At 44.4% G+C, this 20,079-nt stretch overlaps 1 protein-coding gene across 1 annotated transcript; it reads right to left on the bottom strand.

Moving 5' to 3' along the window:
- elavl3 (ELAV like neuron-specific RNA binding protein 3) lies at positions 1-19,886 on the bottom strand (the record flags this gene model as incomplete). Its single annotated transcript, XM_080723313.1, has 9 exons — positions 1-349; positions 1,150-1,188; positions 1,821-1,874; positions 3,692-3,920; positions 4,898-5,051; positions 8,256-8,374; positions 8,459-8,678; positions 17,599-17,608; positions 19,789-19,886. The coding sequence occupies 9 exons, from the start codon at positions 19,884-19,886 to the stop codon at positions 1-3; spliced, it is 1,272 nt and encodes a 423-aa protein (XP_080579439.1).
- Between the last annotated feature and the right edge of the window lie 193 nt (positions 19,887-20,079).

Raw genomic sequence — 20,079 nt, 5'->3', positions numbered from 1 at the left:
TCAGGCTTTGTGCTGCTTGCTGGTCTTGAAGGACACCTGCAGCACGCGGTCGCCCAGGCGGTAGCCGTTGAGGCTGGCGATGGCCATGGCCGCCTCGTCGTAGTTGGTCATGGTGACGAAGCCGAAGCCCTTGCATTTGTTGGTGGTGAAGTCGCGGATGACCTTGACGTTGGTGACGGCCCCGAAGGGCCCGAAGAGCTGCCACAGGACGCTCTCGTCGGCCTCCGGGGACAGGTTGTAGACGAAGATGCACCAGCCGGCACCCGTGGGGCCGGTGAGGTTGACCCCCGCCAGGCTGGTCATGCTGTCGATGGTGATGGGCGAGAATCTGGGGAGGAGAGAAGGAGAACTACCATGGGTGTCATTCTGAAGTTCCACGCCGCATTCTTGCACTCTATATACTGTCTGTGTTTTCGAAACCATAAAGCTTTCTGGATGGATGTTGGGTATGGAGTCTCTCCATCCCCCCATAGTAGATAGATATACGTGTGTGTGTGGGCGCCACAGTGGATCCAAACTACCTGCTTTCACCCGAAATGACACACCGAACGCCCACGTGTACACACACATACTGCATATTTTAGTCATAATTCTCTGCTGACCAAAAGCCTCTGCAAGAATCAGACACATCACAATGTTCCAAACGGAAAAAAGTCACAATATCGAACAAAAACACAGAAACCTAGAGAGGGGGATGAAAAGCAAATTGGAATCAAATCATACAGAAAGAAACTGGCGCAAACAGAGGAGACGCAAACGGAATCTGGTATACATGTCCATGCTGGTGGGAAAAGAAATTAGACATTAAAGCAACTGAAATTGACAATGTTAGTTCATAAAGGAAATACATAGAAATCAGTTCAATTAATCAAAACGAAAAGAACGAAAAAAGGTTAAACAAAGCCATGCCAGAATACCCTGCTGTTAGAAGCCTACCAACAGTAGTTTGTTCTTTTGGCTTGTCTACTGTATGTGATTGGGCACCGGGCAAAGTGAACAGGGAAATTAGGGAAATGTCTTAATTTTTAGATGATGAAGTCAGCAGGTGGTATTCCGGGCGCTTTGTTTGAGAGGGTTGTTGTTTTTCTTTTATTTTTTGTTTTGTTTTTTCGGCGTGGATGCTTTTGAAAGTACACCTTTGGAAATTACCTCTTGACTCCGTAGCTGGCGTTTAGTAAATTGTCGAGTCTGCAACGCAAGAGGGAGAATGAAGGGGATGGAGAAGTTAGTAGTGAGATCTACAAGGAAAGGATGGGCTTTTCAGTTCAACATGCAGTGAATGTCCTTCACCTGCTGGCCTCCAGAGGGCAGCCTTCACTGCAAACAGCGCCAAATCATCCAATCACAAAGTGACTGTGTAGCAATCCCCAATAGTGGTTAGATTTCCACTTTAATAAGAAAACTCTACTTTATCTGTGTCCTTTGTCGTGGTCATGCACATATCATTAGCTGCTGCTTCTAATCTGTGATAAATAGCCTATATTATCTCTATCCTTAATAAATATTACAATCTGTGATAGCCTGTAATCTTTTTTTGTCAGTATACCAACAGTAAAGACTTTACCGTCTTAAGCCCCTGATTTACAAACACAAGTCAGCTAGCATGACATATTTGCTACTAGACACATATTTGAATCTCAATTTAAGACGAGTTTAATTTGAGCACTGCAGATGTGATCACATCCTGGTGTATAATTAATTAATATACTGCACATGTACATCTAATCTCAGAGTTTAAAGGGTCAGTAGTATGATTCTTTTTAAACCAAGATTTGTGGCACTTTAGTTTTTATTAGGGTTGGCAAAATGTGGTCTCTTACATTGGTTTTGTGCCGTTATTTGAATCTGGTCCCTTTCCAAATGGAGGGATGAGACTGCAATTTAAAAGAAAAAGTGAGAGGGAGAAAGATACAGTAAGTGCCACAGAGCTCACTCTATCACTGTAAAAAGAGTCGTTTGCGTTGACTTACATTCCATAGTTTTGTCTTCATAAATGCTTCATTGTGAAGAAATAATAACACAAGTTTATAACGTATTCACTTAAGGGAAATTCCACTTTCAAAAAAAACCTTTGGTCATTTTATCGTCTAATCAGGCTTTTGTGACCACATTGGACAGATTTTAATTTGCTTGATTCAATATTTAGATATTTGATATTCATTTTATAAGACACTCACCATCCAGGGCCCATTCCTATACAAACCCATTGTAAAAACTTCAAACTCCATTTTCAAACTCCATTTTAACCCTGATAGATTCATCAAAAACACCCGTCTTTTTTCTGTTGACTCACTCAATAGGTGAGCTGGCCATGTTTTCTTTCCTTTTTTATAACTTTTTTCGGATATGAATTGGCCCTGGATGGTGAGTGTCTGATAAAATGAATATAAAATATCTAAATATTGAATCAAGCAAATTAAAAACTGTCCAGGGTGTTCACCAGGCCCATGTAGAGTGTTGGCACAAAGCCTGATTGGATGATAAAATGACCAAAGGTTTTTTTTTAAGTGGAATATCCCTTTAACTAAACCAGTGACAGATGACATTGAAGTTATTTCAGATGGTACACAGTGACTTGTTGAATTACTACAAAATTATCCCCCACACTGTGAAACCTTCTAGTCCACAATTTGACTTCTTTCTGTGCAAAGAAGACTTCTCATCTGAAGCAACTTTCAAAAATATTCAATTTAAATATGTAACTTGAGCAAACTGTGAGATGTTCACACGACTAATATCAAAACAGCATATTTAATTACGGTAGTATAAGTTATATTATTTGCATAACATCTTCCTTCTCCACATGCATTTTTTAGTTTACAACTTCTAAAAAACAAATCACTCAATCGATGACACAGAGGTTTTTCATTCGCATTAGCAGACTGGCTTGGCTTCGAAGACCCAGCACAGAACAATTCCATGTGATCACATGCTTCAACAACATCTATCCTTTAGAGCAGTGGTTCTCAAAGTGGATTCCAGGGACTTTGTGGGTTCCTTTAGGAGGGATCTACTCTACAGTATTGACCCATACTAGTCTGTAACTCTGACAGTGTACAAATGTGTACGCTGTCAGAGTTAAAGGACAACTTTACTTTTTCACAACAAGGGTTCATATTTTAGATAGTAATTAGAGAAAAGAAAAAGTGAGTGTTAAAATGTTTTCATTTGCTTCGTTTTATTGTTTCATTGCGTTTACCGTGCTAAAATGTGGGGCATGCGTACGCATGGGGGCATGCGTACAAGTGGCTAAATATGTATTTTTAGACACAATAAGCCAGCAGTTTCTTTATTGCTATTTACAGTAACACTTCTAGCCCCCATAAGACACATCCAACCATGAAAGGTTGCGTTGTATCTTGGGAAGCCCTTATTCTGTGTAAAATGATATATTTAGCCAATTGTACGCATGCCCCCAACCACTGAAATAGGAATCTCTAAAACAATAGATAGAAGTAAATGAAATCATTTTAACACTCATCTTTTATATTCTTTAATTACAATCTAAAATATGAACCCTTGTTGTAAAAAAACTAAAGTTGTCCTTTAAGGGGAGACCTTGAAATGTCAAAGTTTGAGAAACACTGCTTTTACGGTGCAGTTCTTGTTTGGAGGATGGTGGTGGCATTGACACAGTTGAAATACAGGGTGTGTGTGTGGGAGTGGCACTGTGGCGCGTGAGGTTCAGTACCTGAAGCGTTGGGTCTGGTGGTGCAGAGGGCCTGTGTATCGGCGGGCAGCCGTCTGGTACAGTTGGGTCAATAAGGCCTGGCCCGTCTTCTGGCTGGGGTTGTTGGCGAACTTGACGGTGATGGGCTCGGCGGCGCCCAGGGGCTTCTGGCCGTTCAGGCCCTTGATGGCCTCCTCCGCCTCGTTTCGCTTGTCAAACCGGATGAAGCCCACTCCTCGCGATACGCCTGCTCCGGTTCAGAAAACAGGCCAATGTTAGTACCTGGGGGGTGTTGGTCGGTCGGGTTGTAAGACTGCACTGACTATATAGCAGGGGTGGGCAACTTTGATGATGGCGAGGGCCACTATATTTCCACCTTCTCTCCAGAGGGTCCACATTGCATATTGCTACGTCCTACTTTGTCACTCATTCTAGTATCTCATACAAAAGAAGCAAAATCGCGCTGCGATGCATTTTGAGCTTGTAGATCAGCTATTTTTGCTTCTTTTGAATTGGAATCCTGAATAATTTTTTGTTATTTTTTAATTGGAATCCTGAAATTTAACTGTAACGCCCCCAGTGAAACGGCCAGTAGAGCAGGGGTAGGCAAGCCTTTTTGGGCACATGGTCACTTTTTAAGGCTAGCCAGCCTGGCCTGCGTGATCACCCAGTGGTAGACAGTGAAAACGCCTTAATAATTCATTCATAATAAAGCTGCTAATTAGAATTAGAATGCAAAAATAAGAAGGTAATAATTCAAAAATAACAACTAACAAAGAAGGAGTCAATAATTGAACATGTATGGCAAACAATAAGATACATTTCGTTGTTGTCGGGTGGAAACCTTGTATGTCGTTTTGTATTTATCATTTTAAAAATGATTTAAAATAGTGAAAATAGCTGATCTACAAGCACGAAGCTTGTGTGCTTGTAGATCTGCTATTTTCACTACAGTCGTGTATGATGAAACAGGGCTTTACTTTACTGGAAAACGTACAAATTTGAAACTTGGGAGATACAAGGTTTCTGCCCGACACTGACGATGTTAACTTTCCGGGGAGAATCTTTTTTTTTTCTGCACATCAAACAATAATGCTTGTATTTGGTCAATTCAGTTGTTTTTGATCAACTGAATTGAGCCACCCCTGCTGCAGTCACTCTACTGCAGGGGTGGCTGCCCGCCCCCTGCAGTAGAGTAGCACCCTGTACGCTAGCTAAAGGCTGTACCTGTGACTTGGTCCACAAGGATTCGGGATGTGATGATGCGACCGTACTGGGAGAACAGCTGCTCCATGTCTTTCTGGCTCATGGTCTTGGGGAGACCACTCACATAAAGGTTGGCATCGCGGATGGAAGCCGAGCTTGGCCGGGCGTACGATACCTACAGCACAGCAAGGAGTCAGACACATTCTGTACCAGCTCTGTTGGCTACTTCAGTGTTCAAGTTGTTTCGGTTTGATTCCATCTGGAGAGGCCTAGTGTTGCATCCCTCCCCCTCCTTATTCCCTCGCTTTCCTGTCACTCTGCTGTGTGTGTGTGTGTGTGTGTGTGTGTGTGTGTGTGTGTGTGTGTGTGTGTGTGTGTGCGCGTGCGTGCGTGCGTGTGCGCGCACACACACACACACACACACACACACACACACACACACACACACACACACTGTATATGTATAAATGAATACAGTATACAGTATATGTACGTACTGTATGAAGGAGCCAACTGTGAGAATTCAAAGGGAATGATTTTTACAATTATATTCCTGGGCATGTTTTCTTTATGATAACATTATTTATATAGCACTTTCTCAACAAAGTTACAAAGTGCTTTACTGTAGACAGTACAGTAGAGAGAGAGAGAGAGAGAGAGAGAGAGAGAGACAGACAGAGAGAGACAGGGTAACAACGCAGGTCCCCCCACCTGGAATCAAACAGGGACCATTGCACTCTAACCATTACATTTCATGGTAGCCCCGCAGGAGTTGCTTATTAATCACATTTTTATTTTTACACTTAACCTTTCCGGTATATCCTACGCTTGTCTTGTCCGCAGAAATATTATCTCCCTGATATTTTATTTATTTTTTCTCCCAGAAACTAAAGTGTTCTGCAGTGTTTAGCGGTGTCTTTGAGCTCTCACCCAGAGGCGTCAATTGGGTATGGCAAGCTATGGCAGCTGCCATACCTTGGCTACAGGGGGAAATAATAAAATGTACTGTAATCGTGCCTGTTGCTATAAGGTATGGCAACATGACTGGTGTCGCGCACGTGCAAGACACCAGTCATGTTGCCATACCTTAGCTTTTTCTGAACTGACGCCGCTGCTCTCACCCACTCTGTCACAGACAATCAGACGCCTACAGATTCACTTTCTCCCACATCGATGATGATGATGCATGTTTACATGCACGGTACAAGAACCAACATCAGCAGCAGCACCACTAAAGCTGTTTCATTAGTGCAATGTTGTTTTTTGGTGCCAATGTGTCTCTGCACTTTGTGATTTTATTGTCGGGTTGTGTCTGCCTTACTTTTGAGTACATTTTAGTGTTCTAGCAGGGGGATACGGTGCGAGTGTGATTGCTCGCGAACCCATGCATATTCATGCGTGTGTGAATGGGAGCGAGGGAGCATGTGTATGATAGATAGTGCGACTGACTCTGAGCATTGTTGTGGAGTGTTGTGTTTGTGTTCGATGGAGGAAGAGAGAGTGTGAGTGTTGTCTGAGATAGGCTGATCTCTGCCCCCCCCCTGCCCCTCCCTCGCCACCACCACCACCACCCCTCCCGACCGTGCCTCCTGCCTTTGTCTCCGACCTCTAGGGGAGAGCAGCTCCACTGGCAACCAGCAAACAATGTAAATACATCACAAGACAGGCAGGGTCCTTGACAACAACTCATAAAAAACACACACACACTCGCTCGCTCATTTTATAAAACGCCACCTGACTGGCATGCACTGGACCGGTACATTATGGCAGGGATTATGCAAGTGTACCAAAATCCAAATTCTGATACATACAGCACACAGTGACACAGAATATTTTAACCGCCTAGACTTAGTTGACTTAGTCCTCCCCCAGGCCTCCACCTTATTTATTCGCCTCTACAGACACCAAATATCTTTGCAACACAATCGTGAGCCTGTAGATTTGATATATTTTCGCTGGATGTTAGTCGCAGAACAGCGACGCTAGCTAGGGTTCACGGTGGGTTAACTCTCGACACGGGCCGTTGTGATATCAACATGAAGAGACGGCATATTACTTATTAAACAAACACAATGCGGTGCTCGGGTCCGGCGCGGAGCGCCAGTGTGTGCATTGTGCGCACACAGACAGACTGTGCATCAGAGGGAGGGTTGTGTGCTGCAGTGATTAGGGTGTTCTGGAGGAGTCGGGGGAGTTGCTGCATTCGGGGAGCAGAGACTGCCCTATAATTAACCCTCTCGCTGTCGCTCCCACAGTGCAGATGGTGCCTGCAGCCCATATGGCCTCTAATCCCGTCATTGGCATTCTGCTCCCCAAGCTACGCCCCCAATGCCCCTTCTCCTCCCCTCCCCTGCACCCCTCGCCCTTCTCTATAGAGGCTTCATGCAAAGATATCGGATATTTGCTTTGTCATCATAATCTACAAAAGATCTACAAAAACAACATAAGGACTTGGTGTGACATTTTCAAATGTGGCTGTTTGTGCTTTAGTGAAATTTATATTTCTGGAGCAAATGGTGTAATAACAGACACACTAGCCTGATTAATTAATATAGTTGGCAATATAGCATAGCAAGCTACCACCGATACTTTAGAATAAGCATTATTGAATCTTTATTTTATCCATAATAAATATATAAGCTACAGTACATTCATTCATTTTACTATTCCCAAATACAGCTAATAGTCGTGCTGTATTTGTTTCCGTATAACATGCCAATCGCTTGTTGCACGATAAGCCAACGAGTCAATAAGTTCCTTATCCATGGACAGCTGTGCCAGGATCCCCTGCTCTGGTCTTTCAGAGATTCGATTTCTCAATCCTGTGCTTTGTCACGATCTTTGATCCACTTTGATCAGGTGGGGGGAGGGGGAGGGGAAGGCAGCAGTGTTTAATCTGCCCCACCCAGTCTTTCCCTCCCCCTCATCTGATTTGGGGACAAAGACGGCCCCTAATTAGCCCAGATTGCAGGCAGATGGGGTAACCTGGACTGACCCTGCTGCTGCCCCAACAGTCAGGCTTTCCTAATTACATTTCCATCACAATCACCTCTGCGTGCTGCCCCGGACCCCTTGCTTTCTGACCTCCACTCTCTCCTTCTCTTTCTTCCAATTCTGTTGCTTCCTTTGTTCCTGCTGCCACCGCTCCCCTCGACCACGCGCACCACCCCACCCCAGTCCCCACCCCACCCCCCCTTCCCTCTGTCACGTCTGTCTCTGCCTCTCGCTGCTACAGAATCCCCACTTCCTCTCTTTTGGTCTCTCCACGCCGTATTGAATCAGAGGACGAGTACGAGCGTGAGAGGATGGAGAGAAGTCAAGCATGTAGATGAAGGAGGGGGGGGGGGGGGGGGGGGGAGAGAGTAGAGGGCCCTCTTACCTTGATTGTTTTGGTCTGCAGTTTTAGACCATTGAGTGTGTTGATGGCCTTGTCCGCGTCATTGGGATCCACGTAGTTTACGAAGCCGTAACCCAAACTCTGACCTGGAGACAAGGACACTATCATAAGAACATCAGTGTTTCTCTGGAACTATTCGTCATGACAAAGCCGTGCAAGTGAAGAGCAACGCGTGTGTCAAATACCTGTTATCTTGTCTCTAACTAGTTTGCAGGACTCTATCTCTCCGATGCTACCAAACAGACTCTTGAACTCCTCCTGGGTCATGTTCTGAGGCAGATAGTTGACGATGAGATTGGTCTTGCTGTCGTCTGTGGCACCGTTGGTGCTGATGACGGGGCCGTTGGGCAGACTGGTTCCGCTCGGACCGTTGGACACCTGGGTTTCCATGGTACTGATTATCTGCTGAGGAGAAGGGCGGAATTAGATCTCACTCACAAGATAGACATCGGAAGTGGGGGGAAATAGTGGTCGTATGTCGCAATGGAAATGTGCACTGTGCCCTATTTAATAATGAGCTAATATATCGTCACTGTCGGGCAGAAACCTTGTATCTCCAAGTTTCAAATTTGTACATTTCTTCACAAAGTAAAGCACTGCTTCATCATATGGCCATCGCACAAAAGTAGTGAAAACAGCTGATCTACAAGCACACAACGCCTCGCGGTGCTTGTAGATCGGCTGTTTTCACTAGTTTAGTTCATTTTTTAAATGATAAATACAAAACGAACTGTTTTGGACATACAAGGTTTCCACCCGACAACGACGATATAATATGGGCACATGCACACGTACATAAATCACACAGACACACACACATGCACACAGCCGCTCCACTTTGTCATTGTCACAACGAGAAAAGGTCAGGAATCAGCGTTGCTTGCAGGGAATAGGAAACAGCTAGGGTCTGATGTGCCATACACGCAACACAGACAATTTCCCTGCCCCCATCATCTCCCCCTCTTTCCTCCTCACTCCCTGCCTCTGGTCCTGCAGATGTCACAGTCCCTTTCCCTTTTTTTTCCCTGTCCCCTCCCCCAACTCTCTTCAGGGTCAAACGCCATCGCATCATTATACAGACCAAGGGATGATCGTAATGGTGGTGGCGCATGGGGCCAGTGGGGGTGTTCCGTTACAGACAAGGCAGCATAACATCAATCAAGTTAACTCATAAATAAGGAATATGATTTAGGAATAAAATCATTTGGGATTATGCTTTTGGGATGCTCAGCTAGTTTTGTGTTGGTTTTCTTTACTTTTTCCTGAGTGAGTTTGAGTGTGGGTTAGTGCGCAATGGCGAGTGTGTTTGATGCGTTGCCTTGGTGTACACCGTGTTGCTTCATTCGATCCACTGGGGATTCTCAAGGAACGTCTGTGTGCAGCGGCAGAAACAAAACTTCCTGCTCTACTTTTCTCCCCCGTTTCCAGACCTCTCATTCAACACCCAGTTCTCTGTCTCCCCATGACTTCTCTCATTGTGAAACCTTGATGTCGTTGCCGACGCTGGCCAGTCGCTATGGCTGCTCAGTCTGATGAAACTGCGAATGACCCCTTTAACCTTTAAACCTAAAACACGTCATTGTTTGTATTAATTTCACCTCCACGCCAACCATTTTAGATTGGATCATCCATCATCCATTTACCGTCAAACGAAGAGTATTGTTGAATTCAAGGACAAATGCAAGAATCATTCAACCATACGATAACCACCACAAATATAAGGAAGGATCCCTTCAACATTAACAAGAGGTGATAACACGTTAACCTCAAAACAAGTTATAAAAAATGATATCTCCAGCATGCTGATGTGAAAGTCCAATGAGCAATATGGACAAAGTGCCTGATTGAAGTTGAAACAAACATATTTACACGTTTAGTTGTATACGATTTTCAAGGTTGAACAAGACAAAAAATAATAAGTTGATGTGAACGCATTTATGGATTCATCTGAATGTATACAGTATATAGCTTTCGCTGTTATACTGTAGCTAAATTGAATTTTACCTGTCGAAATGTTGGCTGACTGAATGCAACTATGCAATTTTTAAAGTATAATGTGGGGAATGTATATTTTAACAGATATAATATATAGATGATCAACTAAACATCGAGGACGTGGTGTGTCAATTTATAAGCCTGCAGAAGCCACTCAACTCAGGCCCTGTTTGGAGGAAGGAAAGAAAAATAAGGGGACTGACTCATCGATGGTGCAGGGGGGAGTACCTGTAAAGGTGAGCCAGTTGTGGTATAAGCCTTATGATATTTTTCATAGTTAATGTGTGTGTCTGAACACAGCATTATTACAGAGTATTACTCATAAGGTGAATTATTATGCTGGTTTTCTAGAAATGAGTCTCACAGCTGGTTGGTTATGTCTGCCAGTGATGGGGCTAAATGAATCTCCCATAAATCTCATGGGGCCTCAAAAGGTAGACCAAAGTATCTTTAGTCCAGGGACTTAATTAAGGCGTCTTCTATAGAAGAATTATTTAAGATTTCCTGTTGTGAAGGAAGCGCTGAGTTGAATGGCGCCTAGACATCATTAATAAAGGATGTCTACACCTACAGTGAATAAAGTATAGCCCTTCTTAATATATTTTTGGACATATGACAGTAGTTCCTCTAGCTACAAATGACCACAGACAAACAACGCAGAGAACGCGGAAAATACATGTCTACGTTTGGTTCTGGTCCATTCGTGTCTACAGGAGTTTATAGCTTCCTCTCATTGGTGCACTGTCTCCGTCTTTGTTGTCACCATCTGACTATATTTTCCATCTCCATTTCGTGGTATAGGCCTATGATCACATAGCCTTAAAAGCATGTGTTGCTTTGAAGCCATTCTCAAATCCCTGTGTGGATTGCAGGGCTCTAACCTGCCTTCTCGCTCTGAGCATGACCTCCACTCGAGTTGTCCAGGTAACACCTCCACAAAGGGTGCGTTATTTCTAATGCCTGAATGAGCGGCCGAGTCCAGAGACGTGCTGGGCCCCTGATTCAGCCCGGGAAAAAGAGTTGGAGAGGCCCTCATTGCCTGCTATAGAGAGAGATCTCTCTCTATAGCGCTGCTGCTACTCAAAGATTTATATATTTTGTTGTTGTCGGGTGGAAACCTTGTATGTCCAAAACTGTTTGTTTTGTATTTATCATTTTAAAAATTATTTAAACTAGTGAAAACAGCCGATCTACAAGCACACAACGCCTCGCACCGCGAGGCGTTGTGTGCTTGTAGATCTGCTGTTTTCACTACTTTTGTGCGACGGCCTTGTATGATGAAGCAGGGCTTTGAATTGCGAAAAAGATTACATATTTGAAACTTGGAGATACGAGGTTTCTGCCCGACAGTGACGATTTACTTTGTTGGCCGCCCAGCCCCCAAAATGGAACGAAGGCCGACATTTTATTTTCAATTTTTTGAATGAACCGGCCGTTCGGGAGTTGTCCCGCTTTTCCCAATGACCAGCACGTCCCTGCTTGTGTGTTGGAGTGTGTGCGTGCACACGTGCACGTATGTGAGTGTGTCGCGTGCGTGTTTGTATGTACGTGAATCAGGGGGTTATCTTTAAGTCAAATTAATGTTGACATGGGGAGAACATCACAGAGAGAAAAGAAGTGGAACAGTGTGAATTATGACTAAAAAGGCTAAAAATAAAACCCTTTAAGCTAAAACCTGTGCACAAAAGGCCCTGAATAGTAGAACAGCTATTAATCATATGAATGTGGTGGTGAATAGCTCGCATTCTTGCTTATCTGTGTGCAACGGTATTCAAATAGGTGTCTTTGTACTAAAGGGTATGAGTAATATACAGGAAAATACATTTAATTTGTGTTTTTTTTTACCTAATGCCTTACTTCGTCATACCACCGTGTCACACAAAAATAGCAGATCTACATGCTCAAAACACCTCGCAATGTGACACGCTTTGAGCATGTAGATCTGCTATTTATGCAATCTTTTACATTTGAATCCTGAAAAGTAACAGTTTTGAACATAAAGAGGAGCAATGATATGCAACATTAGCTCAGTTCTTTGTACTGTAATAAAAAAGGCAATTTTCATGTGTCCCTAATATGACAACTGCACATTAGAACAAATGTGACTCAAACTGAAATAAACCTCAGCATGACAAACCACTATCCTCAGAGCGCAGTGTAGACGTTATATAATTCACAGAGGCAGTTGAGGGGAGCCCGGCTACGCAGATTGACTGACACAAGCTGCATTTAAAATTCAGATTATCATGGAGAAAAAGAGAGGCCTGGTGGGTGATGTTGAAGTTTCTTGACACAGATAAGAAAAGAAAACGCACTGTTACAGTACATCCGAAACCAAGCTAATCATAAATACTGCAGAAGCGCCAACGGATACAGCTTGACAGTCGTACATTAGGATTAAGGGATGATTGCTAAGCGTTTGTTGGGGTTGTGAGAAATCTCAAAACGGGCCGAAACACGCCAGCCTGTACAAGTCATCACAGATTTACTCTCACTTTATACACGGGTAGTGGATGCAGCCACATTAGACACTAAACCCTCCGGAGAACACATAAATTGCCAACTTAAAATTCTTGACAGATTCAGGTAGTTGGGCCAACCATTTTGTCCAACTGTGCTCTTTCTATTTCGGGGGTCTGAGAGATCTCCCTCAATATTTAATGTATTGCATCAGCAGCATCATCGCCTACACATGGGCCCAGACTTGCACGCCAACGAGAGCACTGCCTGCAGGGGTGTCGCACCAAATTCTGGGCCCTGGGTACAAGGATTCACTCACATTTTGTGCTTTAACTATTGAAGAATAGCAGATATTCAAGCTTGTAGATCTGCTGTTTTTGAAAAACCGTGAAGATTTGTGCAAGTCTTTGAATATTTCAAGTCCTTCTAAGGTTTTTTTGAAAAACCTATGTTTCTATGTCTGTGGTGCTCAAACCTTTTCATGTGAAGGAAACCCAGAAGCAAAGTTTGAGCTAAGTGTTCGCTTAAAAAATGCACACATTTTCACGACTTTTCAGAAATAGCAGATCTACAAGCTCGCAGCGCGGCACTCGGTGCCGCGCTGTGAGCTTGTATATCTGCTATTTTTCAATAGTATAAAATAATGAAGGCCCCTCCAACTTGGGCCCTAGTAACTCAGACCCACTTCTTTCCCCCTCCCTTGTGACGCCCCTGACTGCCTGCTCTTTCCAAATGCATGAACCCAGACTCGCACGCAAACAAGAGCCGGCCTCCTCTGCCAAGCACACACATACTGTACCACCTACACTGTACACTTTTCAATTACAAAACAGAACCGTTACATGACTGCACAGCAGAATCCCGAGTCTTAATGTAACTCTGAGAGTGTAAAGATGGACCCAGACAGTACATTTGTACATTCTCAGAGTTAAATGAACGACACTCATGGATTTTGCTGTGTGAATGTAACTTTAATCTCATTCTTGGTATATGCTTGAAGTGTTCTGAACGCTATAGCTTAATCCCATGATGACACTCAGAGCATAGCACTGTCACTATTAGAGTAAGAATCATGAACAGCACTTGACTTGACCTTACATAGTGAAATCCTCAGTGTTAATTTTTCCATGTAACCAAATGTTGTTACGTTAGTGCACTCTCAGAGTGAAATTAATACCAATACCACCAGGACAGGACAGACAGGTGTGCTTTGGGAATTGCAGGGTTTTGTGTAATTGTCGGGATCATGATCCAGAGAGATCCAAAGTTCATTGATGATTTTAGTTATTGTGAGTTTTGGTGATTTAAATGGTATTTTTTCAACATGTGTGTTTGTGTGTGTCTCTCTTGCTGTGTGTACACAGACAGACAGACAGACAGACAGACAGACAGACAGACAGACAGACAGACAGACAGACAGACAGACAGACAGACACACACACACACACACACACACACACACACACACACACACACACACACACACACACACACACTCTCTCTCTCTCTCTCTCTCTCTCTCTCTCTCTCTCTCTCTCTCTCTCTCTCTCTCTCTAGGCTAAATAACATCCTATATTCTCAATCTCAACCATATACCAGAGCATAATTTCATCACGAATTATTTGTAGGCTATACTCTACGTTATTTTCCAAGAGGCACGAATGATATTTGAACGCTAGTCTGAAATGTAAATGGGCCTTCTAAATAACACAGATTAGGGGATTATCCTAAACAAAGGGCATTAGCCACACTCCCCGCAGCTTAAAGGATCATGGTGGCAGGCAGCTGTAAAACAACAGGAGTCACGGCTCGTGTCAGTGTCACTGTCGTTGTTCGGGTTCTGCAGGAAAAAGACAGATTTCTGTTTTCTCCGTTGATCAGATCAAAGCAGACAGCGTCAGAGACGAGCGAGAGAGAGACCGTGGTTGTAGTAGTAGGCAACATGCGGGGCGCTATCCAGCGTGCTGAAAAAAGGGAGTGGCTTTCGGGCTTTTTGTACGAGAGTAGAAAGAGAAATGCAATAACACCACCACATTTTCTTTTTTTTGTTCAACTTCATCACGTCTGAACGCGCGTTTCGAAACATTATTTAATTTCTGAGCGTGTTAATTCACAAATGGTTAAATTACATCTCTAAATGATAAATAATAACAATCCTACTACTTCTTTCTTCTTACTGGAAACGAGATGTAGCCCAAAGTCTAGGCTCTGCGGGTATTCATTAAACCAAAGCGCCTCTTTTTGCTGAATAAACGTATTGAAACGGCCAAACAAAAGAGCCACCCGTTCCTCCTCTTCTGTCGCGCACAGACTATGGCAGCACTATGAATATTAATGTCAACAGTGGCGCTTTGTGTCGCGGACCAGCCAGCGGCTGCAGGACGCTCCGGGAACAATGCATGGTACAGTTGCCAGCTCTCTGATTCCCTCGAGAAAGTCAAAAAGCCCCCCAAAAATAACATTCTGACAGGGCAGGCCTATCATTATTCCCACTAGTTTATTCAAATGACTGGCCCTAAATTGTTTTTTTGCTTCTTATCAACATCGTTAGCCTAAAAGGTCAGAAATTAACTGTGCTCTGCGATTGCACTGCTATAGGCCTGCATGCATGCTTCTCTCTGCCTTTATACGCTTTAGGCCTACAAAACGCTACTAATTACTGACTTACATAACAGCATTGTAGTATAGGCTATATGGCTAATAGCCTATTTGTTAGACAGTCTAGCTTTGTCTGCAGTGTAGGCCTACTCAATACGGCTATAAGAAAACAAACCCTATAGGCTATTATACACGATCCATTGAATATGCATAAGGAATGGACCATATAATATCGGCTACCTAAGCTAAACTTTTCAACAATCACTCAAAATGATTGATTCCTTATTGGGATCGGCCTACCAGACGTGTTTTTTTAGTCGTTTTTACGTTGATGGCATGTGTGTGTGTGCTGTGTGTGTCCTTGTCCTTGGATTGTGTAAGTGCCTCAGAAAGGTTATCTGACTCAACGGTTTTATTTGTTGGCACTGCGGTACAGACACGCTCATGGAGGACTGCGGACCATGTGGACGGAGATGTGCACGTCTGACTGACACTGTGAGCTGATCGGCCTGCCAGCAAGCAAGCAAGCAAGGTGCGACAAAAGAACATAATTATTATAGGCCTTAAAATATGACAACTAGGCTATAGACTTTTAGGTTGATTGATGGAATGCCTCACTGCCTTTTCGTCGAAGCCTGCTATGAATTGTTTTATGACCCTCTGAGAATGCAGTTTAAATTACATGAATTGGACTACAAAATGTGTATAGGCTATTCTCGTAATATAGTGTAGGCCTATTTGTTCAAACATAATTGTATGTAATTTTACAGCACAGAATGGACTATAAGACTCAATTCCTGTGAATACTGCCAATTCTCCAAGTAGATTTTAAGAAGTTAACAGCCAAATAAAGCCTCAGATTAGGCCTAATACTATATTGTAGGCTAATTTGCAATATTCGCTAGCCTAGTAGGCTAGCCTGTGGTTGGGTGAACACGCTTTGTTGATATTTCAGTCCATGGCTGAACAATCAACCATTCATTTCATTCATGTAGGCCTATGTGTGCTTTAGCGGTTTAGCCAACACAAGATCTATAGCCAGATAAAGCATTCTCCACCTGCAGGCAGCTAACAGGCCTCTATCTACAAGTTTAGTAAATCCTGTGTAGGGCGTTTGTTCAGGCCGAAGCCCAGCGCGACGCGTGCCATCATCATCATTATGTGCTCAGCTCCAGCACAGAGACACGCCCAGTTCAGCCGTCGGCACAGAGCGAGCAGCCCTCATTTATCACTGCTATGTAGGCCTATATATGTGTGTGTGCTCTATATGTTCTCCTTTTATCCAACAAAACTGCAGCGGAGATGTAACCATATATATCTGTCCTTATAATCTCGCAAGCCCCTGAAATTTCCAGCCCATTTACTCTCGGTTGCATCGCAACGGGAAACCCTTAGGAATTTTGACTTGACTGATTCAATCCGAACCAACGGATGCGTAATATCTCTCTCTCTCTCTCTCTCTCTCTCTCTCTCTCTCTCTCTCTCTCTCTCTCTCTCTCCTCCCCCTCCCCCCATCTCTGAGTGACTCGACCCTTTTCTTTGCTATTACTCTCGCTGGGCCCTCGCTCAGCCTCCAAGGCATCATGTTTTGTCTCAGAAACCCCGTCTCCAGCATCCCTGTGTGCTGTGCTGTGCTGCGCTGCAGCACCAAGCACAGTCTCCTCCGCCTTAGCTCTGTCTGTCGCTCAGCAGTGGGCCTCGCTCACTCAGAGCCTCTTGTGCCCCAACGCCCTTCTCCTCCCCATAGCACTGCTCTTTAATGCCTGCGGAATCCAGTCACCTTCGCTGACGCGCGGTGGTTTAGTCAAACGTTACAAAACTGCGACATTTGGATGGTGCAGAAAAGTGAAGTGTGTGAAAATGGCAGGGGAAAGTCGTTATCATGTCGCTGATGATGCTGAACGCAGACTGTGCTGTGTTGGTACCAGCCACGCATGCATGGCGCATCGCTGAGTGTAAGATTACCGATTGCCTCTATTGATCGTTAATCTTGTCATAGTAATACAGCACTGGACAAAAACCTGGGCCACTAATCCCTAATCCAATCTATGCTGTTTGTGTAAGCAATGGGCTGGTGTTCTCCATACAACATGTAGATGCCTAGAGTCCTATTAAAGATGTTGTTAAATGTAAATGTTTGTAGACTTATAATTATGAATAAAATATATGTTTCTATTATAGACTGCACATACAAGAAAGACACAGATTGTGGATTGAAACATTGTAGCCCTGCTGCTACTTGAAAACAGAAGAGAAATAAAGGTATACGTACAGTAACCATTCTTGACGTACAATGAAAAGTGGTCTTAGGTCCGCCTTATTTGCACTGGTCCTGAAGCTGTAGGGTCGAGTCTGTGTATGTTGTGGCCTAGTATAGATGGCCTATACGCTCTGCGTATATGCTGGGTTTGTTGTGTCCAAAAATTAAAAGAAAGGGAAAAAAGAAAAAAAAAAGGAAAAAATACAATCTTCGCCAGGGGAGATCTCAGTCCTTGGAGATGGTTAGGTGTCCTCTGTAGGGTGAAAATGAGGAGAAAACGTCTCTTTTTCTTTCAAAGATGATGATGGTGATGAGGGGAGAGCAGTTCTCCTCCGAGCGGCGTGGGCGACCGTTCAGATGAGAGGAGGAGGAGAAGGAGAAAAAAAAAAAAAAAAAAAAACAGAAGCAGTGATCCTCAGCAGGGTGTGTCCAGGGGAGGGGGGTTCTGGTTCGGCTGCGTTTGCGATAGTGTGTGTGCGCGTGTGTGTGTGCTGCTGAGCGTGTGTGTGCGATAATTCCCTGCTTCTACTCTCGCAGTCTCCTTCTGTGCCGCTGCTGCAATGTTCTTCTTTTATGCGTCCTTCTGGCTGGCAGAGCGGGCTGCTGATTGGCTAATTGTGCAGGGAGGGTACTACATGGCAGCCATTGCTATGCGCTCCTCTCCCATTATCCCCTTCAGGAAAGAGGAGAGAGAGAGAGAGAGAGAGAGCACCCAGAGCCCCCTCCTCCTCCTCCATCCCTCCATCTCCCTCCTCCTCCTCCTCCTCTCATGCCCTTCCTTTCTTCCTGCCCCCCCACCCCCTTCACTCACACACTCACACACACACACACACACACACGCAGAGCTGAGTGAATAGGGCTCCACCTGCACTTTGAGAACAGATGGGTGCAGCAGAAGACATGCAGCAGCCTTGTCTCTTATATTCCACACACTTTCTCCACACACTGTGACTCTCTCGTGCTTTCCTTTTCTCCCTCGGCCGCCATTTACGCTTTTTTCCTGGAGCGGCGCTATAAGTAAAATCACTACTTGGGTCTTTTGTCTTTGGGAATGAAAGTGTGCGTGTGCGTGTGAGTGTGTGAGTGTGAGTGTGAGGACACCAGTGGGCACCTTATGGCCACACATTTTGAGTTGCCTTTTTAACACTGGAACAAAAGCTGAAGAGCTTTTAAAAATATATACATATTAGCAAAATTGGTGAGCGGGGAGGGGAGGGGGGGTTGACCGGACCCCCACAAACAACACATGAAGTCGGTAAAGCGGACTAATGGGCTGAATGAATGAGTGGATAACGTCCACACCTTCCTATTAGTCCCTCTGTCTGACATGCTAGGCAGATGGCTGACTACACAGGGTCAGGTGCAGACATGAGAATACCAAATTAGACAGACTCTAGTGTTAAAACCCGCATCCCGTTCCCCGCGTGCGTGTGTGTGGCTCTGAATGGACACTGGGTCTGGCGTTTGGCGAGGAGGCGGGGGGAAAAAAACGTATAGCGGAAGAACATTTTGTGCTGTACCACGTGTGGAGAGCTGTGATTCTGAGGTCGTTTGTGATTAATGCCGACGCAGCGCTCGTTTCCGTTATCCAAGCTGTACAACACACAGTCAAATCCTCTGAATTTTATCATTTCTAACTCTTGAGAGTGTACAAAACGAAACCGAACGTTCACGTTCCATTTCGTACAGGGACATGCTGGGCCCCTGATTCAGCCCGGGAAAAAGAGTTGGAGAGGCCCTCATTGCACGCTATAGAGAGAGATCTCTCTATAGCACTGCTGCTACTCAAAGATTTGTGACAAAGTGACAAGCCAGTGGGCTAATTACATGAGTTATATTTCGTTGTTGTCGGGTGGAAACCTTGTATGTCCAAAACCGTTTGTTTTGTATTTATCATTTTAAAAATGATTTAGACTAGTGAAAACAGCCGATCTACAAGCATGCGTCTGCTATTTTCACTACTTTTGTGTGACGGCCTGTTATGATGAAGCGGGGCTTTGCTTTGGGAAAAAAATGTACAAATTTGAAACTTGGAGATACGAGGTTTCTGCCCGACAGTGACGATTTACTTTGTTAAATTCTTTCCTAATGGCTGGCCTGGACCGGCCGGGAATGAACCGGCCGTTCGGCAGAGTTGTCCCGCTTTTCCCAATGGCCAGCACGTCCCTGATTTGGTACACTCTCAGAGTAAGATGATCTCACTCTAGGAAGTTCCTGTCCGCCTCAGAAGGAGGAGTCTGTCGCTGCTCTTTCTCCACCTCCCACTCCCTGGCCGTGTGGTACAGGCTGTTTGGTCTCATCTATAATGCATCCTCTGCCCCGGGTCATCATGTGTGACAAATGACCTATTTCTGTACAGACCCCCATAGGGCCTTGACCCGGGGGGTTGCTGCGTGCGTGCAAGTGTGTATGATGAATCAGTGTGTGTATTTATGTGTGTGTGTTTATCTATTTGCTTAAGATTGTGTGCGTGTATGTGTGTATGTGTGCGTG

Source organism: Nannobrachium achirus, assembly GCF_963921795.1.
Source record: "Nannobrachium achirus genome assembly, chromosome: 4".
NCBI classification, from domain to species: Eukaryota; Metazoa; Chordata; class Actinopteri; order Myctophiformes; family Myctophidae; genus Nannobrachium; species Nannobrachium achirus.
This window is presented reverse-complemented; position numbering and strand designations above follow the sequence as displayed.